Raw genomic sequence first — 19,204 nt, forward strand, 5'->3', positions numbered from 1 at the left:
CTCCTCAAGGATAGAGGAGGAAGGCTGCACAACAAGATTACCTGTTACATCAGAGACAAAGTTAGTAGCCATCATGTCGACTAAGGGATTACACAATTCCACATCAACTATAAAAGTACTATCATGAGTTTTGCTGTTGAAGGTTGCAGGGTCTGGAGCTGCAGGAATTGGTTTGTCTTCATTTAGAATGGGCTCGGGAGAGAATGTGCTGTCAGAATCAGTAACACAAAATCCTGCCTCAGTAGTTTTGCTTGGGTTCACAAGGATGCCATTGGAAAAGTTCTTCATGGGTTTCTTGCTTTTGTCTGCTTTTCTTATTTCCCTTCCAAACTTCGCAGGTTTGAGGCCATTAGTCTTTCCCATGTTAGCGTTGTGTGGAGGTGGAAAGGGAGGGGTTGGGGAGGACTGACTAGTACTATTATTGCTTGAGGGTGTCTCAGTCACTTTTGGTGAAGATTGTGGTGTAGGTGCTTCATTCAAGGGTGCGTTTGTGTCCACTTTCACCTTTTGCTTAGCTTTGACTTGAAGGGAGCGCCAAAGTTGCACAATTCCTGGCAAGTCAGCTTCTAGCTCTGTTTCAATGCTTTCAATAGTTCCACCTCCATCTTCATCATTTAGGACACTGAATCTAGAGCCAATATTGTTTTGCTTACCTGGGTTTGGTTGCTTCCCTTTCACAGTTTTCTTCTTGCCTCGCTTCCGAGTAACATCATTCCATGGGCCTAAACCATTCTGGTATGTCTTTGTTTCCTCACAAGGTGGAGTAGGTGTGTTAGTAGGTTTGGTAGAGGTCATGGCAATATCCATAGAATCATTCACATCATTGTTGGTAACGTCAACCCGCATACGGAATTCTATGGTATCTTTGCAAAGACAGAGTTATATCTTTGCAAATACATCTCAATCCAATCAGCAGTTCACAAACAAGAAGATTATATCATCCAAGGGAAGCCTTCTGAGAAGGAAATCCTCAGTTTCCAAATGCGCGCACTCATGATCAACCAAATGGGATTCAATGTTCAGATGTATCGTGTGGGTTCTTTTCTTCAATAGATCGTCCCAGCAAAAATAATCAAATCGAGAAATTGATCTTGGGCACTGCAGAGACATAAACGCTGATTGACTTGTGAACCGGCAGACATTTGACAACAATGACCTCGACAAATGATGGCAGTTCAGATGATTAGATTGCACTCATTGCAGGATGTGGTTTCTTTTTTGAAAAGACACTGCCTCCAGAAGTACTAAAACAAATAACAGTTCATTGCCCATATGATATGCTAGAATAGGATATACGACCTTAATTTCATCTTGCTTGTAAGGTGGGTGACAGATACAAGACTAAAATTGCCACCCAGACTTTAAGGGAATTGTCAACAAAAAATAGACCAACTCATCCACAAACTCTAAGGGCAATATTCTATATCTTCTCTGACATGGGAAAAAAGAGGAGTGGGTCTGAAACAATGAAAAAATTCCCAATCAACAGCTAGCTTAACACAGATTGTGCTGCCAGATTCCTATGCTATCTCAAGCGTAATTAGAGCAGCGCACTGCTGTAATAATCCTAAAGAAAATTAGATATAAAATCCTGCTTGTTCCTCTAACATGATGTTGCAATCAAACCCAGTGGTCCCAGTCCAGGCTGCAAAAAGAAATGGCATGCATAAGGACTGCCATCTTCTGAGTTGGAAACATGACAAGGAATTTTCACGAAACAAATGGTATAGGAAGGCATTTTACCTGGTTTAGATGCATGAAGAGCACACATCTAACTTGTTGCACAGACCATAGCCCAATCCTGTAGTTAACAATCATAATCAGAAAACACCAACTCTACCAGCCACTGCTTGCTACTGGCTGGTTCAGTGATAACTTGGGTGAATAAGAATACAAGCTTCTGTGGAACAAGTGTTTTGCTTAAGGTGCTGTAAAAGCTAAACTAAAAAAGTGAAACTAAAAAGAAAGACCCAAAATACCAACATTCACCGAGAGAATCTTTCAGCAACAAAATTGGAAGCGAAGACTGAAAATATTTCAAAATAAATAAAGGTCTTCTGACACCAACAATGCTGCCAGGGATATCAAAATCATAATACGACTATGAGCACATACTTTCCATAGAAAAAAAAAAACTGCATTATGAAAAGGAGCAATAATTAGATATATAAGCAAATCACTTGCTCCGGCTAAGCAAAAGGAACCGACACTTCCCTTTGTCCAATAGACATTCGCCGAAACACCAGATCTGTAGTAGATATGACACTTACCATCAGTTAAAAGACAACAATAATAAGTTCAGAAAATTATCTTATTAATACATGGCCAACATAAACTCTGCAATATAACATCAAAAAAAGGTAAACTAACAGTCTGATATATTGCATATTCTCATTGTAACAAGAAAATTCCAGCAACAACCTTAATCAGCCTCATGAAAATATCTGTTCATCGCTTTCTACCACCTCGTTCTCTCAATGAAAGAGCAAGCGTTTCTCCTGCTCCAACATTGTAATATGCAAGAGACAAATTGTCCTTGAGAAAGCCAGGTTTTGCACTCAATTTCTGTTTGTTTGCCGGAAGCTGGATCTCCCCAGAAATTTTCTCTTTCAGACTTCCAACAGTTTCAGATAAAGACTGAACTGTGATCTCCAAAAGTTGTCCTTTGAGATTGCCTTCATCAACATTGGGAACAGATACGGTGATACGAAGAGGCCCCTGCATCCAAAAAGTTAAAATTGAAAATGGAAGAATTCTGTCAGGCTACCAACAAAGAAACAAATAAGATGTTAAGTAATCAAGAATTTTCAGTAGTGAAGAGACAAGTATATGGAAGGTATTCATACCGGATGCTGTGCCAGAAATTTATCTTCTGCAATAAGCATGGAGTCATCAAGCTTCTGCCGCTTGGGCTCAGGTTCCTCTGGGAGCGGTGGAGGAGCTTCCTCAGGTGGAGGTGGCGGAGGCATCATTCCATGAGGCATAGGTGGTGGAGGCATCATTTGCATTGAAGGTGGTGGAGGCATCATTTGCATATAAGGCCGGGGAGCTTGCATAGGTGTAAACTGAGAACCAGGTGGAGGAGGTACCGGATTACTAGGAGCATTCATAGACATTGATGGATGCATAGGTGGTGGTCGATTCACCAAAAGTGACTGCTGTCCAGAACTCATGGGCATTGGAGGTCCAGGTGGTCGAACTGATGAATATTGGACTGGCGGCCTCAGTTGAGGTACTGGGAGGCCACCACTAGATGGAGCAGAATACTGAACTGTGTTTGGAGGAACACGAGGAAGATTCAAGGCAAGACCAGGTGGTGGGGGAAGAGGACGAGGAATTGAAGGCACACCAGGTCTTGGAGGAGGCGCTGCTGGACCAGGAAGATTGTTAACATCGTTCTGATCCTCTCCATTGATATTCTGTGACATGGCCTGATTTGCTGTACGGCCAATGCTTCCAGTGTGACCATCCCATATGACCTGCTTTGGTTGCTCATCTTTCTTTTTCTCGATCTCAGCCTTGACAGCATTAGAAACTTCTTCCTCTGTAGTACCAAAAATATCCGGACGGGTTCGTGCAAGGCCCACAATGTTCCTTGAGATTTCATCATCCTGAGCAAGAGTAGTCTCCCTAATCTTCGCAAACATCCTTTCTTTTTGCTCTTTGTATTTTGGATCAATGAGCGAAATTCTCATATGTTCAGACATCTCATTGATAGGGATAAGCTCCCCAGTAATCGGGGAAATGACAACCTTTGTTGGATCTCTTTCAGCAGGAATCCTCTCCTCAGGTCTCTTCCAGTTCTTCACAATTCTCATTGGGGGTTCAGGATCATCTGTTACCTTATTCTCATTCTTCTGTTCATTGCTCTCTTCAAGTCTTGCTTGCCTCATGCCCTCTTCAACAAGCTGCATTTCTTCTTCATCCATTTCCATTTCCATCTCCTTTCCAGGCTCAATAATATCTTCTTCCATATCTGTAACCTTGCTTCTTCTTATAACCTCCTCAAGGGTCATTGGAGGAGGTAAATCCTCATCCTCATCATCAGCAAAGTCTATTGTTTCAACCACAACAAAATCATGCCAATCAATCATAGCCATTTGTATCCTTTCCTGCTCTATCTCATCTTCAGCCTTCTGCCTTGCCTGCTCTTGAGATCGCTCCCACTCCAGCCGATGCACACAGCGTTCAAGCACAGTTGTCATGTCTGCAACACCTTTCTTAAGCTTCTCTGTCAAACCTTTTGGAGGCATCAAGACCTTCGAATATGCATCGGCCAGAGAAGTGAAAAACATGAACATACTATGGGTAGGCTTCAGAAAATGGAACTGGGGGTTATTGATCTCTCTGCTTGTCAATCCTGTCAAAAATGATTTCCCATTTCGAGCAACAAACTGGGCTGTGAGCTTAATAATATCCAATTCTTCTCCAGTAATCCCTTCTGGAAGCCTAACAGTATACTGCTCGGCTTCTGGTGGTTCAAGAACTTTTCGTACCGGTCTAAACTGGGCAGAGGGATCAGGCTTAGTTGTTTCTGCTTCACCATCAGCAGCTGGAGCTGGCAGGCCTGATTCAGGTGCAGCAGAATCATCAGGCTCCAAAGAAGGTTGCTGGCCAGAAGACTGAGCCTGGGCACGAAATTCAGACAACCGGTGCTGATAATAGGCATGGTACGGATCTGAGGAACTCAAAAAGTTAAACTTTGGATTTCCGTTATTACTAGCTATAATCCTCTTCTCAAATTCTGGTCCATTCTTTGCGACAAACTGGGAAGTTTTGTCAACAATGTTTCTGATATCGGGAGGAGGATGTATGATACCAATCGTCCTAGTATGCGTAGCAACTGAGACAGGCACCGAGTTGGCTCTGTTCAGCTCCTCGTTCAATTCATTCTCTTCATTCTTCACTTCAGTGACCTGGGCTAGCGGTAAAGGCCCCAGGTTTCCATCAGTAGGAGGAGCTGGCAAGGGTAATATGGAACCGATCATTTTTCCTTTCGGACAAACAAACAGAACGCTTATAGCAAACTAAAGGGCATCAAAACAAACTCCGTACTTATCTGAACCTGAAAATAACAAATTTAAGGCACATCCAGATTAGTTATTCCAAGATTTACATGAGAAATCATACAGTCTTCAGCAAAAATTGATCGAACACACGACTCTGTTAAATTCAATTTCGCAATACTTCAAAATAAAACTAGTCAAGTTTCACCGCAGGCTCTACATCAAAATCTATTACGCAAGTCTTTGATATTTCGAAATCGAACAGAGAATTAGGGTTTGAGTTTCATAAATCTAGAACCAATTCAGAGAGAGCCTCAAATCCAAAGGAAATTCGAAACCGAAAGAAAACTAGAATTTGCAGAACCAGAGAAGAAGCGTAGTGAATAAAAATTTAGGGAAGGAACTAATCGGCCCTATGCATCGTATCGTGTGTAGTTAACAAACAAGATCCTTGAAGTTTGAGCAATACCAGAAGATTAGGGTTTTAAGGAGAGAGAGAGAGAGAGAGTACCTTAGGGATCCAATTCGACGATTGCACCTCGTCTAGGGTTTCTTTCTGAGCGCAACCGTGTAGGAGAGAGTAGAGGATATTTATACTTCTCAAGATTCCTTAAGAGGATTATATAACTCGATTTCGTAATTGAGTACTAATTTGTTAAAATAAAAATATTCGATTAAAAACAATAAGAACAAGAAATAAAAAACTGATTTGAGTTGCATTTTTTGAATCAATTCATCAATGATTGCATTACTCAAGCCAGAATGGCCATTACATACCCCTCCGCTACCATTCAAAGATAGACAAGAAGTTGTGGAGGTAACACACGGTACATAGTACTAGACCACTCATTAGACAACCAGTTCTCACTTATGAAAGCAAGACTATTACTGCGATAACCTAGGACGTAGTAATAGACCGAGTAAAACTATACTCATTAGTGCTCGAAAGAAAACTAACAAGCATAGGTTCCTAATACAAGGAATTATTTTAATTTAGACAAAACTAAAACATAGTAAAGGCCTAGGGCAATAACCCTAGCCCAAAATAGCAGGCCCAACAGCATCCAAAAGAAAAGTCCAACTCCAGAGCCCATCAAGCTGGTCCGGCCCCAGCCCATCCATCCTCAACGACATGTTGTCTGCCACAATCCCAGCGTGCCTGACGCCATGCCGCAAGTCACAAACCCAGCAGCACTGCCCGACCCGCTCTGCCACGCCGATCTACGCCGCCGCGACTACTCACCGCTTCGGCCCAAACCCCCGCGCCTCACGCCGCCACAGCTCATGCCTGAGACACGCCGCCACAGCTCATGTCGCACCGTACGCCGTTCGAAAACCCGTTGGTCTTGATCAGCACACCCCGTCGCCGATTGAGATGCGGCCAGAACCCCAACCCCGAGCAGTCTGGAAACCCCGAAGCGCACCACCCATGGATGATTCGGCTAAATCGGATCGAAAGCCCGTCCGGCAGCAACCCCAAGACGATGGCAAGGCCCGGAGGCCAACACCGGTCGGGGAGCCGCCGGACGAGATCGAATATTGGTGTGGGAAAAAACCCGACTTTTGAGTTGCATTAGTCTTCCTTTTATAAGTAAAAGATTGTGAGTTCGACTTACGAAAGACTGGTTGTTATATTTGAGTTTGTTGATATAATAAAAAATAAAAAATATTTAGTCCGTGTAGAAGAAATTGTGTCGAAAAAATTGTGTCGATGAAATTTATGGAATGAAAAGGCTATTATCAAAAAATCAAAAAGTTATAACCTATTGGGATTGATCTAATGAAAGCATGCTAGGCTGCAAGTGGAGCGGACATTGCAAGACTTCTCCTGGTAATATGAGGTCCCTGGTTCGAACCCCAACTTGTGAAAAACATCCCTTGGGAAGGGGTCATACTGTTATTCTTCAGAAAAGTTAGTGTTATTCATCGATAAAGTCATTATCATTTTTCAAAAAGTTATTATCCCAAACTTAAAACCTATTGTCGACGAACTAAAAAGTTTACCGTCATTCTTTGAAAAAGTTTCTATCATTTACAATAATCTTTTGAAAAACTATTAGCATCTTCTGAAAACTATTGTCGACGAATTAAAGAGCTATTACTAGAGAACCGAAAAGCTACTGACCCGTTTTCAAGCTAAATTAGACCGAGTCTGATATCCCATTGTCCAGCCACCTTTTCACGGTGGACCAGTGCAAATCTATTATCCTCTCTCTATTTCTATAACTTTTTTTTTTCACATAAGTCACATTATGACTTTATGAGGGACAAATATATACAATGACTAAATTAATAACTAGTTTGCAACCACATTCTCTACATGTGTAAGAATTTTTTTCTAGGGGCTGTGACCAGTTACCCATTTTTAGCCCAAAAAATGCCCACTTACTCCATCAAGAGTTTTTTAACCCCATTTACCCAATCTTACATCTATTGACATTTTAGCCCCTGTTAATTAAATTAAAACCCATCCATCTCTTATCAGTCTCTCTCTCCTTCCCAAACTCTCTCTCTCTCCCCCCGATCTCCACCTCCACTCTCTCTCTCTCTCTCTCTCTCTCTCTCTCTCTCCTCCCCATGATCTCCACCTCCGGTCTGTCTCTCTCTCTCTGATCGCCGCGCCGGAGATGCAGTCCAAATCTGAACACGACGATGAAGCTCCAGTCGGCGATCCAACGTTCTCGTCGCCGTTCGATTGATCGGCGATCCAGCCACTCCAACGTCCTCGTCGCAGTTCATCGGCAATGTGTCTACTGCCCCTAACGCTGCCCCTAAACCCTAAACTTAACACGAAGACATTATTTGGGGGCAGTAATGTGTCTACTGCCCCCCACTAAACCATTATTACTGCCCCCCACTAAACCATTAAAACTTGCCCCAGTTTTGTGAAGGGTTCTGACTTCGTATGAAGACATTATTTGGGGGCAGTAATGTGTCTACTGCCCCCCACTAAACCATTAAAACTTGCACCAGTTAAGTGAAGGGTTCTGACTTCGTATGAAGACATTATTTGGGGGCAGTAATGTGTCTACTGCCCCCCACTAAACCATTAAAACTTGCACCAGTTTCAAGGATTCACAGTGTATTGCACTTTATCACAAACAAATCAACAAGAGATGATTACTGTCTCCTAAGAAAGACATTATTGGGTGGCACTAATGTGTCTACTGCCCCCCAATAGACCATCAAACATTACACCGCTTCCTATGTTTCGCAGATTATACAAGTTATTCACACTCAAAACAACAGATAATGTCTAAAAACCCACATTATGAGGGTCAATATTCTGTCTACTGCCCCCCCACTAGACTAACACAAACAACACAATTTTTTTCATTTATCAACTACTGCAATTTAACACTACATTTACTTTGGAATAGCAGTTTTCAGTCCGTCAATAAATAAAGCAGTCATCATTGGCCCCCAATACAAAGTCTACTGGGGGGCACTAATGTTACAACTTTTATGGTTATGACTGCACAATAGCAGATAGCCATTTTCAGTCCGTCGTCGATTCCTTCAGAAGGTCAACCCCGGCCTCGCCGAGCTTCTCAGCGACGAGGACCGTCGGCTTGGCGTCGAGCCTGGCAGCGGAGAGCACGACGACGAGTTTCGGCGCGGCGATGGCTAGAGCAGGCGTCGTGGGCGACCTGCCGGAGGGATGGAGGGAGGAAGAGAGAGATCCGACGTCTTCTGGAGAGAGAGAGAGAGAGAGAGATAGAGAAATCGGTGAGGGGGGAGGAGAGAGAAATCGGTGAGGGGGAGAGAGAGAGAGAGAGAGAAACTGAGAGTAGAGAGATTGAAGGAGAGGGCAAAAAAGTCCCAAAAATTAATAAAAAGAATTAATTGGGTAAAGGGGAAATAATCCCTTAGAGTGTTTTGGGTAAATGGGGTTTAAAAACTCTTAGTCGGGCAAGTGGGCACATTTTAAGCTAAAATTGGGTAAATGAGCATTTTCCCTTTTTTCTATTATAAAAGAAAATAGTAAAAATTAATTTTTTTTTTTTTTTAAAAGATAGTAGTGGGTTAGGGTAGTTATCTGCATAGAGGTTTTTTTTTTTTTTTTTGCTTTTCTATTATTTTTTAATTATATTTATTAAACATTAATTTAAGGAGAATGAAATTCACATTCTCAAATTTGTAATTCACACTCATTCTTTCCTCTTTCAAAATGAAATTCACTCCCAAAATTTTTTCTTTACAAATTCAAATACAAAATTTAAGATAATAAAAAAGAAAACATGAAGTGTGGATTGTAAAATAGGAAGTGTGAATTTCACTCCCATAGTTTAATAAAATCTATGGTGTAAGAATATTTGAGTATTTTCACGCACACTTTCACTAAAAAAGTGGATTTTCTTATACTCTACTTTTTAATTTATAAAGACAAAAGTCAATTGACATATGCGGAGCACATATTAAGAGACTAGTATATAATAAACTGGACTATAACCACGTTAACTAGTTTAGTGCCTCAAAAATACATACCTTATTATCCCAATCATTGTTATATTATCATCATCTTTCAAGTCTTACCGCCAACTGCCAGCACATTCATGTTGATAAGGTTACATAGAAGCTAGGGATGTCCTACACTAGCTAGCTTGTATGGTTTTCAGAGAAATGGCAGAAGTTGCTAATTTGGTATCAGCAAGAAATATTAAGCTTCCTGGTATTAACCCAGCAAACCCCAGATCCTCCAAGTTGGTTTATTCTCAGAGTTTCAGAATCAAAGCTTCTTCAAAAAGAAACGACTTCTCTCTGGTAAAGTACCTCAACAACACCATCCTTATGTAGCTATTCCTGAACCGAAACACCATCTTCTTTTCTTTCATATTTTGTGATTTTTTTTATGCTTTTCCTTTCTGTGCCGAGCTAACTAGCTAGTTTTTTCATTCTCAAAAAATCTACAACTTGTGTGTACATGTGTACCCAAAACGTCCACGTTGCATATTTGTTCAAGTAGAAGATGGTCAATAAACAACTGTTCTGGCCCGTTCTAAAATGGAACTGCAAACATTTGATGAAATGCAGGAGCCGTTGGAACAATGCAAAGTTCGCAAGTCCGCTTTAGAACGGGCTTGTCTCTTTAAAATATAGCTGATAGGTTGCCTAGTCTGTTGATCAACACCACATGCTTTCCAGACATGATTCTACCTAATCAATGTTTGTTGTCCGACAACAGAACATTTCCCACATTTTTTTTCTACCAATAGTTATGAACTGATATATATCTTCTACTTGGGGCAACAAACACAGATTAACAAAAAGAACAGCAGGCGCAGTGTGATCAGAATATCAACAGCAGATGGGAGATGGCATGGGAATTGGGGTTGTGATTACCTTCTGTCCCTCCAAGACCTGCGTTTGGGAGATTTGGTCGAAGAAGATGATGGAAATAAAAAGGATGCACAAGTTTCAGTCAACCTCTCCGTCCACAAGGTCACTCCCATTTTATTATCTAAATATCTTACTATCATGACCGGCCATACTTGTTATCTACTTGCAACTTCTACAAATAATTCAGACCAGAAAAAATGTAGTACACATTACTCTTCTAATTCAAAGAACATAATCAATCTAAAGAATCACAACCTTGCTATATACCAGTAAAAGAAACAAAAGGAGTTAATATCAAGAATGTTCAGATATATACCAACGAGTATAGTTTTAAAAATACATTATACGTATCATATTCTAGATGGATAAAAATCCATTGGCTAATAACAAAGTATGCAAGTAGCGAGGGCAAAAACACTAATCGTTCTCTTCCAGAACATTAATGCATCAATAATGCATCAATGCATTAGTGCAGAACAACTTCATGCATTGCATGAAATTAGTCTCTCTCTGCATGAAACCGATCAGCATTTATGTTTGAGAGCAATAATGCATCATAGAAGTTTGCATAATAGTTACTAATAAGCCAATTATTGTTTTAGTACTATGGTAACTAAGAGGATAGGTTACTTATTAAACTCATCCTGAAGTCTTTGAAAATAAACGTTTCCTCTTTAATTGCTATCAATATGTGATGCAAATCCCCAACTGAATTGGGCAATCTTTCTATCTAATTCAATCAATTCTGTCAAGAAACAGTTGAAGCAGAACATACTAACTAATTTTCCTTTGTGTTTACCAGCATGCTAGTTTTGGCTTCTCTGTTGATGGAAGGATCTTAACATCATTCACCAGAAAATGTAGCAACTGCTCCTCTCCATACTGCAGAAAGGTATTTGTTTTTGCATAGACCATCAGATATTTACATTTGCATGAGTACTCTAATCATTGTAATCATTCTTCATGACAGTACGTTCGAGGACAATTCATGACTATAACTAGTTTGCCAGTTTGGTGTTGTTGTAATGTTAGAAATTGATGATTGCATAGAGCATTACATTTGTCCTCGCTCGAACTGTCATATGATAAAGCATCAGGGCAACTGTTTCCAAAATGGTCTGTAGTTATCTAATCGTTGCAATTCGAGTTATAGTCATAAATTGTCCTCGAACTTAACTTAAACTAGAATTTGACCCTAATCATCTTTGTTTCAAGAACTGTAAACTTTACAGATCGAACTAATCTTTTGTGATGTAACAGATTGACACACAGTTTAATGTATGGGTTCTGTCATCAAGCAGAGATGACAACACAATTCAACTACCAGAAATCGGTGGCGACGATCCATCATTAAGTTTCTAAACTTTTTCTCTTCATCTTCCACGCCAACCAAGATAGTATCTTAACACAGCTGCTTCAACAGGTGATCTATGTGAAGCCTGGAAATGAAGCGGAACTTGATTCACTGGTACAAGACTCAATACGGCTCGCCACCTCCATAAAGGTTAGTGCAAAGTTGCAAACTACACTAATAACACGTCGAACTGTCTAAACATACAAAATTGCCCTACAATGCCTACATGCTAACATGATGCAATACTTTTCATACACTAAAGGGATGATGAACCACTGAGAGATATTGTACCTTGCAGGATACTTGTTCAGAGCTATGTGAAAAATCTTATCCAACCGTGCAGTGTAAGTATTATTTTTCAGTAGTCGTCTATCAGAAATTTACAAAAAATAAAAAAATAAAAAATTCGTAACGCTATTTCCAATAAATTTCTGGTATGCAGATATTGGTGGAGAGAGCAGGGCTTCTATTGATAAAAGGTGGTCTAGACTCTTGGAGCTCAAGAATTTGCTGTAACAGGTGCATTTGGAGCTTATAAGACAGTTCGAACAAAGTTGGATCAAACACCTTACCAAATTGGAAGAATTATACTCTATCATCAGGTTTATGTCATTGTATATAGTTAAGATAATAAAAGAGTTGTATGTTAAATAAGCATTATCTGCAGTAAAAGTTTTTTTTTTTTTGGTCTCATCAGTCTTCAGTAAAAGGTTACTCGATTAGATAGTACCACAAAACAATCAACAACACAAAACAGAAGCAGGCCCAGCCGCACGACAAACTAGCCTCATTAAAGGTCATTAAACACTGATAGAGAAACTCTAAATGAAGGGAGGGGGGGGGGAACCCTCGACAGTCTACAATCTGATACACATGACCGAGCAACGTAACCAAGATGTACAAGGTATATTCTGTTGTGTGCAGATGCTCATCAACCGAAGAATATTGTACATTCCATCATGCAGCTCTACATCTCACTCCTTCCCCAAAACTGGTAAACTCTTTTCTTCAGCTCCATAATTACTGCTGGAATCCTCGGTAGATTACTCCTGCCCAGATTATCATCATCAAATCAGCAGTGAAAAAAAATTCAAGTTAATAAAACAAAGCAGCATCGGCCGCCCAGCAAAATGACTAACATATGGAAGAATTTAGAATCACCTTTCTAATAAGACTGCTTAACCTTCCCCCTCAGACTGAACCTTGAATCCAAACTCTGGACCTGACCCTAACACAAGGACCCGGGTCCATATTCCCTTTAGCAGGACAGCTTATCCTACAAATAATGAGGGGACAGATTAACATTTTAGTCCAGTATAAATGTAATTATAATACCAAACACTGAATTGGATGATTTTAGTCCAATCCCGTGTCTTGTCCTACACTCCTACCTGCTAAATATGGAGTTTTGTCAGTGTATGCACAATCTAGCCGTGTTGTCATCTTGCACTATTAGAGATGGTAGAACCCAATCTCATCAGACAGGATTAAATTGGACGTAAAGTTCCACCATCAGACTGGATTAAATTCTACCAGCATTTGGTTGCATGTACTCCAAGGTCCTGTGTTGGAAGCACACTTTAAAATATCAAAATCCATGTCCATTGCATTCTAGCAAAACCAAGGGCGATCAAGAAATGAAATTGTAATGGAATAAAAAAATCTAACCATGAAGATGCAAAGCACTAAGCATGGAGAAAATCCAAAATCAGTTTAAACTTGGTGCAAAGGAAATGAAGTAAAACGACATGCATTTTCCTGTAAGAGGTCAAAGAAAAATATTGAATAATCAGGAGAAAGACTACTAAAATAACATACATAATGGGAGGAGAAAATCTATCCAATTTAACATCATGACGGGTGCAGCACATCTGCAATTTGAATTGATGGCTTTCTGCTGCAAAAGTAAAACCAAGGTAAAACCGTGTCATGATGTTGAGAAAGAAAACAAGAGTAGCTATGTTTAGTGGCTTACTCAATCTCACTACTCAGTTAGACCACAGGAGCAAACTCATTATTTGACCTTTTTCAGACCGAAAAGAATCTATGACCTTTGTCCTTAAGTCCATGTAAGTAGTTTCCATGGCGATACGAGAATACCTAAGTATCAGGCATTCGATTAACAATATCCACGATTAAGTATGATTGTCAACATGGATACTTCCAAAAGTCCAGACAAAAAAAAAATGCTAATGTAGTAGACCTGTTATCTTAAACAACAGAGACATCATTGAGAGTGCTTTGGAAAAGAACCATCATAATGATGACATTTAAACAGTTTGGGTCCGAGCCATTTCACGACCAAAAAAAAAAAAAAAAATTCCAGACGTTTTGATAATACTACATTCTTATAAGACAGTGAAGGTGTGTCTACGCACGTGTGCAAAAATTCTACAATATATGGACCATACAAGCATTTTCCAGAATCTCAGAAGATATGGACTAACATCTTAATAATGAAGTGACTAGTAAAATGGAAATATGAATTCGAAACGAAACTTGAATAGCAAGTATCAACAAGCAAGTGAAATCCTATACTAGTTAAACCATAATCCAGTGAAAGAGATACAAAAGAATCTGCAATTTCCTGTCACAAGTTCCAAACTGGAGAAGAGTTGAGCATTAATTTAGAAGCATAATAAAATGCTGAATTACCTGAGCCGCTGATATCCTTTCAGTGTTGCCAACATATCCTTCAGACCTTCACCAGAAGCATTATAATGGTTCAACACTATACTTCACAGCAGTTTTGTAGTTAAGCAACAAGCTCAAATACTTGCATAAAAAAAATAAAGCATAAAAAAGGGTTACCGTTTCATCTTCATAATGCTACAGCAATTCAAGAGTGTAACTGGTCCAAAACGATCATTAACACTGTTTGCAGTTGTCAGGCTTGAAGTTCAATTAGCTGAACCCTTTAGCTCGACAGTATTCTGTTGCAAGCCATTACTTGATTGTCCAGACTCCAGCTTCAAAGAAAAAAAAATATCATGAATAGTTGCTAGTCAAGCAACTGCTAATCTAACTAATTTTAAGATAAAGTGAGAAACATATACAGTTCTACATTTCATTATTTTCTATTTCTACAAGACTCATTGAGGACTTTATTCTGTTTTGCATTTCTTTATCTGACTAAAGCTTTGCAGCTGAGGCAACAGTTTGTGCGATAGCCTAAAAGAAAGAATAATTTCAAGGAAACACAATATAGACTCACCAAACATATTCTGATATAGTCTGACTAGCTGAATGAAGCATCATTTGTCCAAATTTAGTTATTTCTCTTTAAGACCTTTAACATGTTTTCAATTGCTATACTAAACTTAAAGAACTGCTAGAACCTTTGACATGTTATATCAACAATCAGGTGAGTTAGAGACAAAAGTACAAGCAAACAAATTATTTTTATGAAAAAAAAAAAGTAAATAACCCAGGATTCAGAAAGTGGCAAAACTACTAGCCCTTTAAGGTTGCAATTCCGCATATTTAAAAAGGAAAAAAAAATATTACAGTATGGAGAAAGGCACTTCTATCAGTTAGAGAAAATGTCAAGATCATATAATAAACTAGGTCTACAAAGGATATGTAGAGAAGAGATATAAGAAGATTGATGTCATACGTCTATGTTATGCGCGTCACACACGGTGTGTGTGTGTGTGTGTGTGTGTGCGAGAGCGCGCGTGCGTGTCGGTATTCCTGTTATCAATTAGATATTTGGATGTACTCAAATAAAGATTGCTGATCAGCAATACCAGCCTTTCCAACATGCAAATCAAATGGCATACAACATAGATAAATAAACAGTGCACACCTACAACACAGTGATAAGTGATATCTAATAGTCTAACTTGAAAGGTTAAGAAAATCTTCAAAAGAAATGAAAGAGTAAATACCTGCAGGTGCATGCACGATATCTGGTGCCTCGCTGAAGGTAGAGGAAGCACCAACGTAGGTCAGGTAGCCAGACTCAACTCTTGCCCAAATTAGAAACTATTTCCTTTACTAATTCACTAGCCTTTTGTAGCTCCCCTATCGAACACAGTGAAGCAATTTGCTTATAGTAATAATCAAAGTCATGAAACTGAGACCTACTCCCTATAACATCACAAGTTTTTGCCACCTTCTCTACTTTCTTCAGACCAGAAAACTGAATACCCGAATCTGCATTGATGGAAGTTACAGATTTTGAAGTAACTGTTTTAGGATCCTCGCTGTCACAATGCTTCTGTAGTTTATGAGATTGATGGCAATCAATAGATGAACTCCGAACAGGGAAAAACATGGACGCGATTTCATTAAGGACAGTCACTGCTTCTTGGATACTTCCTTGCTCGCACAGTGAAACAAGCAAGCTTTCCAATGACTCTGTTTCCAGCTCAACATCAACTCTATTTATTAGCTCCAGGACAGACTGAGACTGAAGCATTTCTCTCAAGATACTTCTGGCTTCTTCCATCCTTCCCTTGGAACATAAACCTCTTATCAAATTTAAGAAACCCAAAAAATCAGGTGATGTACCATTTCTTTTGAACTCAGTGAAGAAATTTAGAGCCCCTTCCATATCACCCTTTTGGCAAAAGCCATTGATGACAATAGTAACAGTGAATTCATCAGGCCTAAGAGATTTCATGTCCAATTCACAAAGAAGTTTCAAGGCATCCTCCATATGTCCAATTTTGCAAAAACCATCAATAATAGAGTTATATACATGTGTATTCGGTTTAAACCCCTTGAGGACCATGCTTTCAAATAATTGCTTTGCATCAAGCAGAAACCCCTCTCTACGTAGGGAATCAATCAATGTAGCATAAGTGATTTCTGAGGGTACCAAATTAATTCTCTCTAATGAATCAAATAGCCGAAATGCATCAACAAGATGACCTTGGTGGCACAATCCATTTATAACTGAATTATAAGCAATAATATTCAGGGTGATTCCCTTAGATTTAGCAAAACCACAGAGATCTAGTGCCTCACTGATATATCCTCCCTTGCAAAGGCCATCAACCATGTGCGAATAATCAAATGCATCCAGAACGGGTACACTATCTTCAGCCTCCATGAAAAGCTGATATGCAACCAAAACTTTACCCTTCTTCATAAGTGTCTTGAAAAGAGAAATAGGCAAGGTAATGGCTGTAGGTCTGTCCTTGATCTTTTCTAAAAAGCAGAAAGCATCATTGACATCCTTCAGGCACATGTGGTAAGCAAGAATCTGGCTTACTTTAGGTTCAACTAGTCCATATTCTTTTAGAAAGATGTTTAAAAGAGGCAGAGTTAGCCACTCTTTTCCATCATTAATTAGACCTTCTAAAATTGAATAATAAGTTTTTCTCGTTGCAACCGACCCTTCCCTCCTCATCACTGCATACACTTCAAATGCAGACTCATGAAACCCTCTCTTGCACAAGAAACTGATTGCAACATTGCTCATAACATCATACATACCTGGCCTCAAATTTTCCACTCTGTGAACCAAATTTAAAACTCCAGTTGCACTTTTTTGTTTAAAAGTTGCCTTCAAAAGCATTTCGCAGATACCATCATCCAAAGTTAAGCTTTTCCGATTAAGTTCAATAAACACCTCCGTGGCCATATCTACCATGCCCTGCTTACAGAGCCAATTTATTATACAATTATAACATGCAACTGAGGAAAGTGGTGTCCTTCCGAACTCATCAAATATCTCAAGTGCCTCATCAATTCTACCAACTTTACAGTACCCATCAATCATTGTACAGTATGTAATGGAATTTGCAGTCAAACCCTTCTCTGGCATTCCCTTGTACAGTATGTAAGCATCCTCAAATGCCCCCACCATGAATAGCGCTTTAATAAGTATATTACACATAACAACATCCATAAAGACTCCAGCTTCCTCCAATCTCCTCTTGGTTTCCAAAATCCCAGAGGTATTTTCTTCCTCAATATACCCATGTAGCAATGTACTATATGTAATGGTATCTCCAGATATGCCCTTTGAGATCTTCTCAGCCTCCGCAGTCCTCCCAAATTTGCATAATCCATTAATTACCGTATTATATGTAACAATGCTTGGATTAATCCCCTTCTTTTCCATTTCATCTAGCAGACGAAAAACACCATCAAGATCCCCTCTCATACAAAACCCGTGAATTAAAGTAGCATACATAAATTCATCAACTTCAATTTCCAAATCTTCGACCATCTTGTAAATAGCAAATGCCTCCTCCAGTTTTCCTTTCTCGCAGAATCCCAACATGATGGCGGTATAAGTAATCAAACTGGGTTCTAGCCCACCTTTCCTCATCTTTTTCAAAAAGCCAATTGCCTTTTCCACATCTCCAAGCTTCGAAAACCCATCTACGAGTATAGTATAGCTAACTGTATCTGGTCTTATGCCTTTATCTACCATCTGTCTCTTCTTCCGAAACACCTCCATTAGACTCCCTTCCGAAATATAACCACAAATCCAACTACTATAGAAAACAACATCGAATGCCAATCCTTCCTTCTCCATTTTACAAACTAAATCACAAACCTCACTAACTCTTCCTAATTTACAAAGAGCACCTACAAGTGCTGTGTATACCACAACATTAGGCTGCAAAGCTCCAGACTTTAGGGCATTCTCAAAAAACTCAACAGCAATTTCTGGCTTTCCAATTTTACAAAACCCAGAAATCACTGAACTACAAACAAAATTGTTAAATGGGTAGTTGATTTTCTCATCTGTCATCAACTCCACAACCTCAATTGCCTTACTCATATCCCCCATAGAGCTAAATCTATAAATTAACGAGCAAAAAGTGAAAGAAGAAGGAAAGGTACCATATTTTCTCAAGCAATCCCGTAATACCAACAAAGCCTTATCTGGGTCTTTCTGGTTGATACAGAGACCTTGAATGAGAGTGTCCCACATGCGATTCCTCGGAAAATTTGAAGCTTTGACCATCTGGGTCCTCATGAAATGCGCTGCATCTTCATATTTGTGCAGTTTAAGGAGAGCCCATGTGAGAATTGAGCGAGTTTGGGAGTTGCCTTTGATTTGGTTCGACTCCATTTGAGAGAAGAAGTGGATGACTGTGTTGAATCTGCGGGTATGTGAAAGAAAGAGAAGGAATTGGATGATGGAATTGAGAGTGGGAGTGAAGCCACGTTTGAGTAAAGTTTGAAGAGGTGGGAGTTTTGGAAGACTGTTACGAGGAGAAGAAGAAGATGATGAAGACAAGGATCGGCTGGGTTTGGTGTAGAAGAGTGTAGAGGAAAGCTTAGGCATTGTTTGTGGATTTTTTGAATTTGGGGAACGTTGTTCTTCTGGTTCTAATTACAAATAAAACCCAGCTCTTCCGAATGAAATACAGGCATTTATACAAGAACAATTCTTAGATTCACCCTTAGTTAACATACTTTTACTTTATAAATTTATAATCCAACGGTCCATATCTTAAATTAGTATTTAAAGATCATCTCTGTAAAAAATCAATCGAATCGGAAATCGTTTAATTATCTAATTGAACCAAATAAA

The 19,204-nt window shown here is 39.4% G+C and overlaps 3 protein-coding genes across 20 annotated transcripts; 1 reads left to right on the top strand and 2 right to left on the bottom strand.

Annotated features, from left to right (window-relative positions):
• Positions 1-1,250: 1,250 nt before the first annotated feature.
• LOC133712631 (probable splicing factor 3A subunit 1) lies at positions 1,251-5,666 on the bottom strand. Of its 3 annotated transcripts, none has more exons than XR_009847516.1 (5): positions 5,518-5,666; positions 2,847-5,065; positions 2,422-2,718; positions 1,744-1,801; positions 1,251-1,645 (listed from the first exon to the last, which is right to left on the bottom strand). XR_009847516.1 is itself a non-coding variant. In XM_062138738.1 (3 exons), exons 2-3 carry the CDS (start codon positions 4,986-4,988, stop codon positions 2,449-2,451), a joined length of 2,412 nt encoding a protein of 803 aa, XP_061994722.1. In that variant the 5' UTR covers positions 4,989-5,065; positions 5,518-5,666; the 3' UTR covers positions 2,127-2,448. The 3 variants fall into 3 exon arrangements, 1 of the variants encoding a protein (XP_061994722.1); XR_009847515.1 differs by having other exon boundaries at positions 1,279-1,645; positions 1,744-2,248; XM_062138738.1 differs by lacking the exons at positions 1,251-1,645; positions 1,744-1,801 and having other exon boundaries at positions 2,127-2,718.
• Positions 5,667-9,507: 3,841 nt separating this feature from the next.
• Positions 9,508-12,391, top strand: LOC133709296 (large ribosomal RNA subunit accumulation protein YCED homolog 2, chloroplastic). Of its 2 annotated transcripts, none has more exons than XR_009846203.1 (7): positions 9,508-9,770; positions 10,266-10,448; positions 11,149-11,238; positions 11,607-11,696; positions 11,770-11,850; positions 11,963-12,044; positions 12,143-12,177. XR_009846203.1 is itself a non-coding variant. In XM_062134998.1 (7 exons), exons 1-7 carry the CDS (start codon positions 9,615-9,617, stop codon positions 12,214-12,216), a joined length of 720 nt encoding a protein of 239 aa, XP_061990982.1. In that variant the 5' UTR covers positions 9,509-9,614; the 3' UTR covers positions 12,217-12,391. The 2 variants fall into 2 exon arrangements, 1 of the variants encoding a protein (XP_061990982.1); XM_062134998.1 differs by having other exon boundaries at positions 9,509-9,770; positions 11,999-12,044; positions 12,143-12,391.
• An 8-nt stretch (positions 12,392-12,399) lies between these two features.
• On the bottom strand, positions 12,400-19,032 carry LOC133709294 (pentatricopeptide repeat-containing protein At5g57250, mitochondrial). 15 transcript variants are annotated; one of them, XM_062134990.1, is made up of 8 exons: positions 15,591-19,032; positions 14,512-14,669; positions 14,356-14,401; positions 13,676-13,800; positions 13,369-13,458; positions 13,092-13,262; positions 12,862-12,976; positions 12,400-12,749 (listed from the first exon to the last, which is right to left on the bottom strand). In XM_062134990.1, the coding sequence occupies exon 1, from the start codon at positions 18,953-18,955 to the stop codon at positions 15,665-15,667; it is 3,291 nt and encodes a 1,096-aa protein (XP_061990974.1). In that variant the 5' UTR covers positions 18,956-19,032; the 3' UTR covers positions 12,400-12,749; positions 12,862-12,976; positions 13,092-13,262; positions 13,369-13,458; positions 13,676-13,800; positions 14,356-14,401; positions 14,512-14,669; positions 15,591-15,664. The 15 variants fall into 15 exon arrangements, with proteins under 15 accessions (XP_061990974.1, XP_061990970.1, XP_061990973.1 ...); XM_062134986.1 differs by having other exon boundaries at positions 13,369-13,597; XM_062134989.1 differs by lacking the exon at positions 13,676-13,800.
• Positions 19,033-19,204: the final 172 nt, after the last annotated feature.

The sequence above is a fragment of the Rosa rugosa genome, chromosome 5, assembly GCF_958449725.1.
Source record: "Rosa rugosa chromosome 5, drRosRugo1.1, whole genome shotgun sequence".
NCBI lineage: Eukaryota > Viridiplantae > Streptophyta > Magnoliopsida > Rosales > Rosaceae > Rosa > Rosa rugosa.

Excerpts from the sequence above, each read along its gene's own strand:
- LOC133712631 (XM_062138738.1), bottom strand. The coding sequence starts at position 4,988 with ATGATCGGTTCCATATTACCCTTGCCAGCTCCTCCTACTGATGGAAAC. Across the intron at positions 2,719-2,846 it reads AATTTCTGGCACAGCATCCG|GGGCCTCTTCGTATCACCGT; the intron begins GTATGAATACCT and ends TTTTGGATGCAG.
- LOC133709296 (XM_062134998.1), top strand. The coding sequence starts at position 9,615 with ATGGTTTTCAGAGAAATGGCAGAAGTTGCTAATTTGGTATCAGCAAGA. Across the intron at positions 9,771-10,265 it reads AAAGAAACGACTTCTCTCTG|ATTAACAAAAAGAACAGCAG; the intron begins GTAAAGTACCTC and ends CAACAAACACAG. Across the intron at positions 11,697-11,769 it reads TCGGTGGCGACGATCCATCA|GTGATCTATGTGAAGCCTGG; the intron begins TTAAGTTTCTAA and ends CTGCTTCAACAG.
- LOC133709294 (XM_062134992.1), bottom strand. The coding sequence starts at position 18,955 with ATGCCTAAGCTTTCCTCTACACTCTTCTACACCAAACCCAGCCGATCC.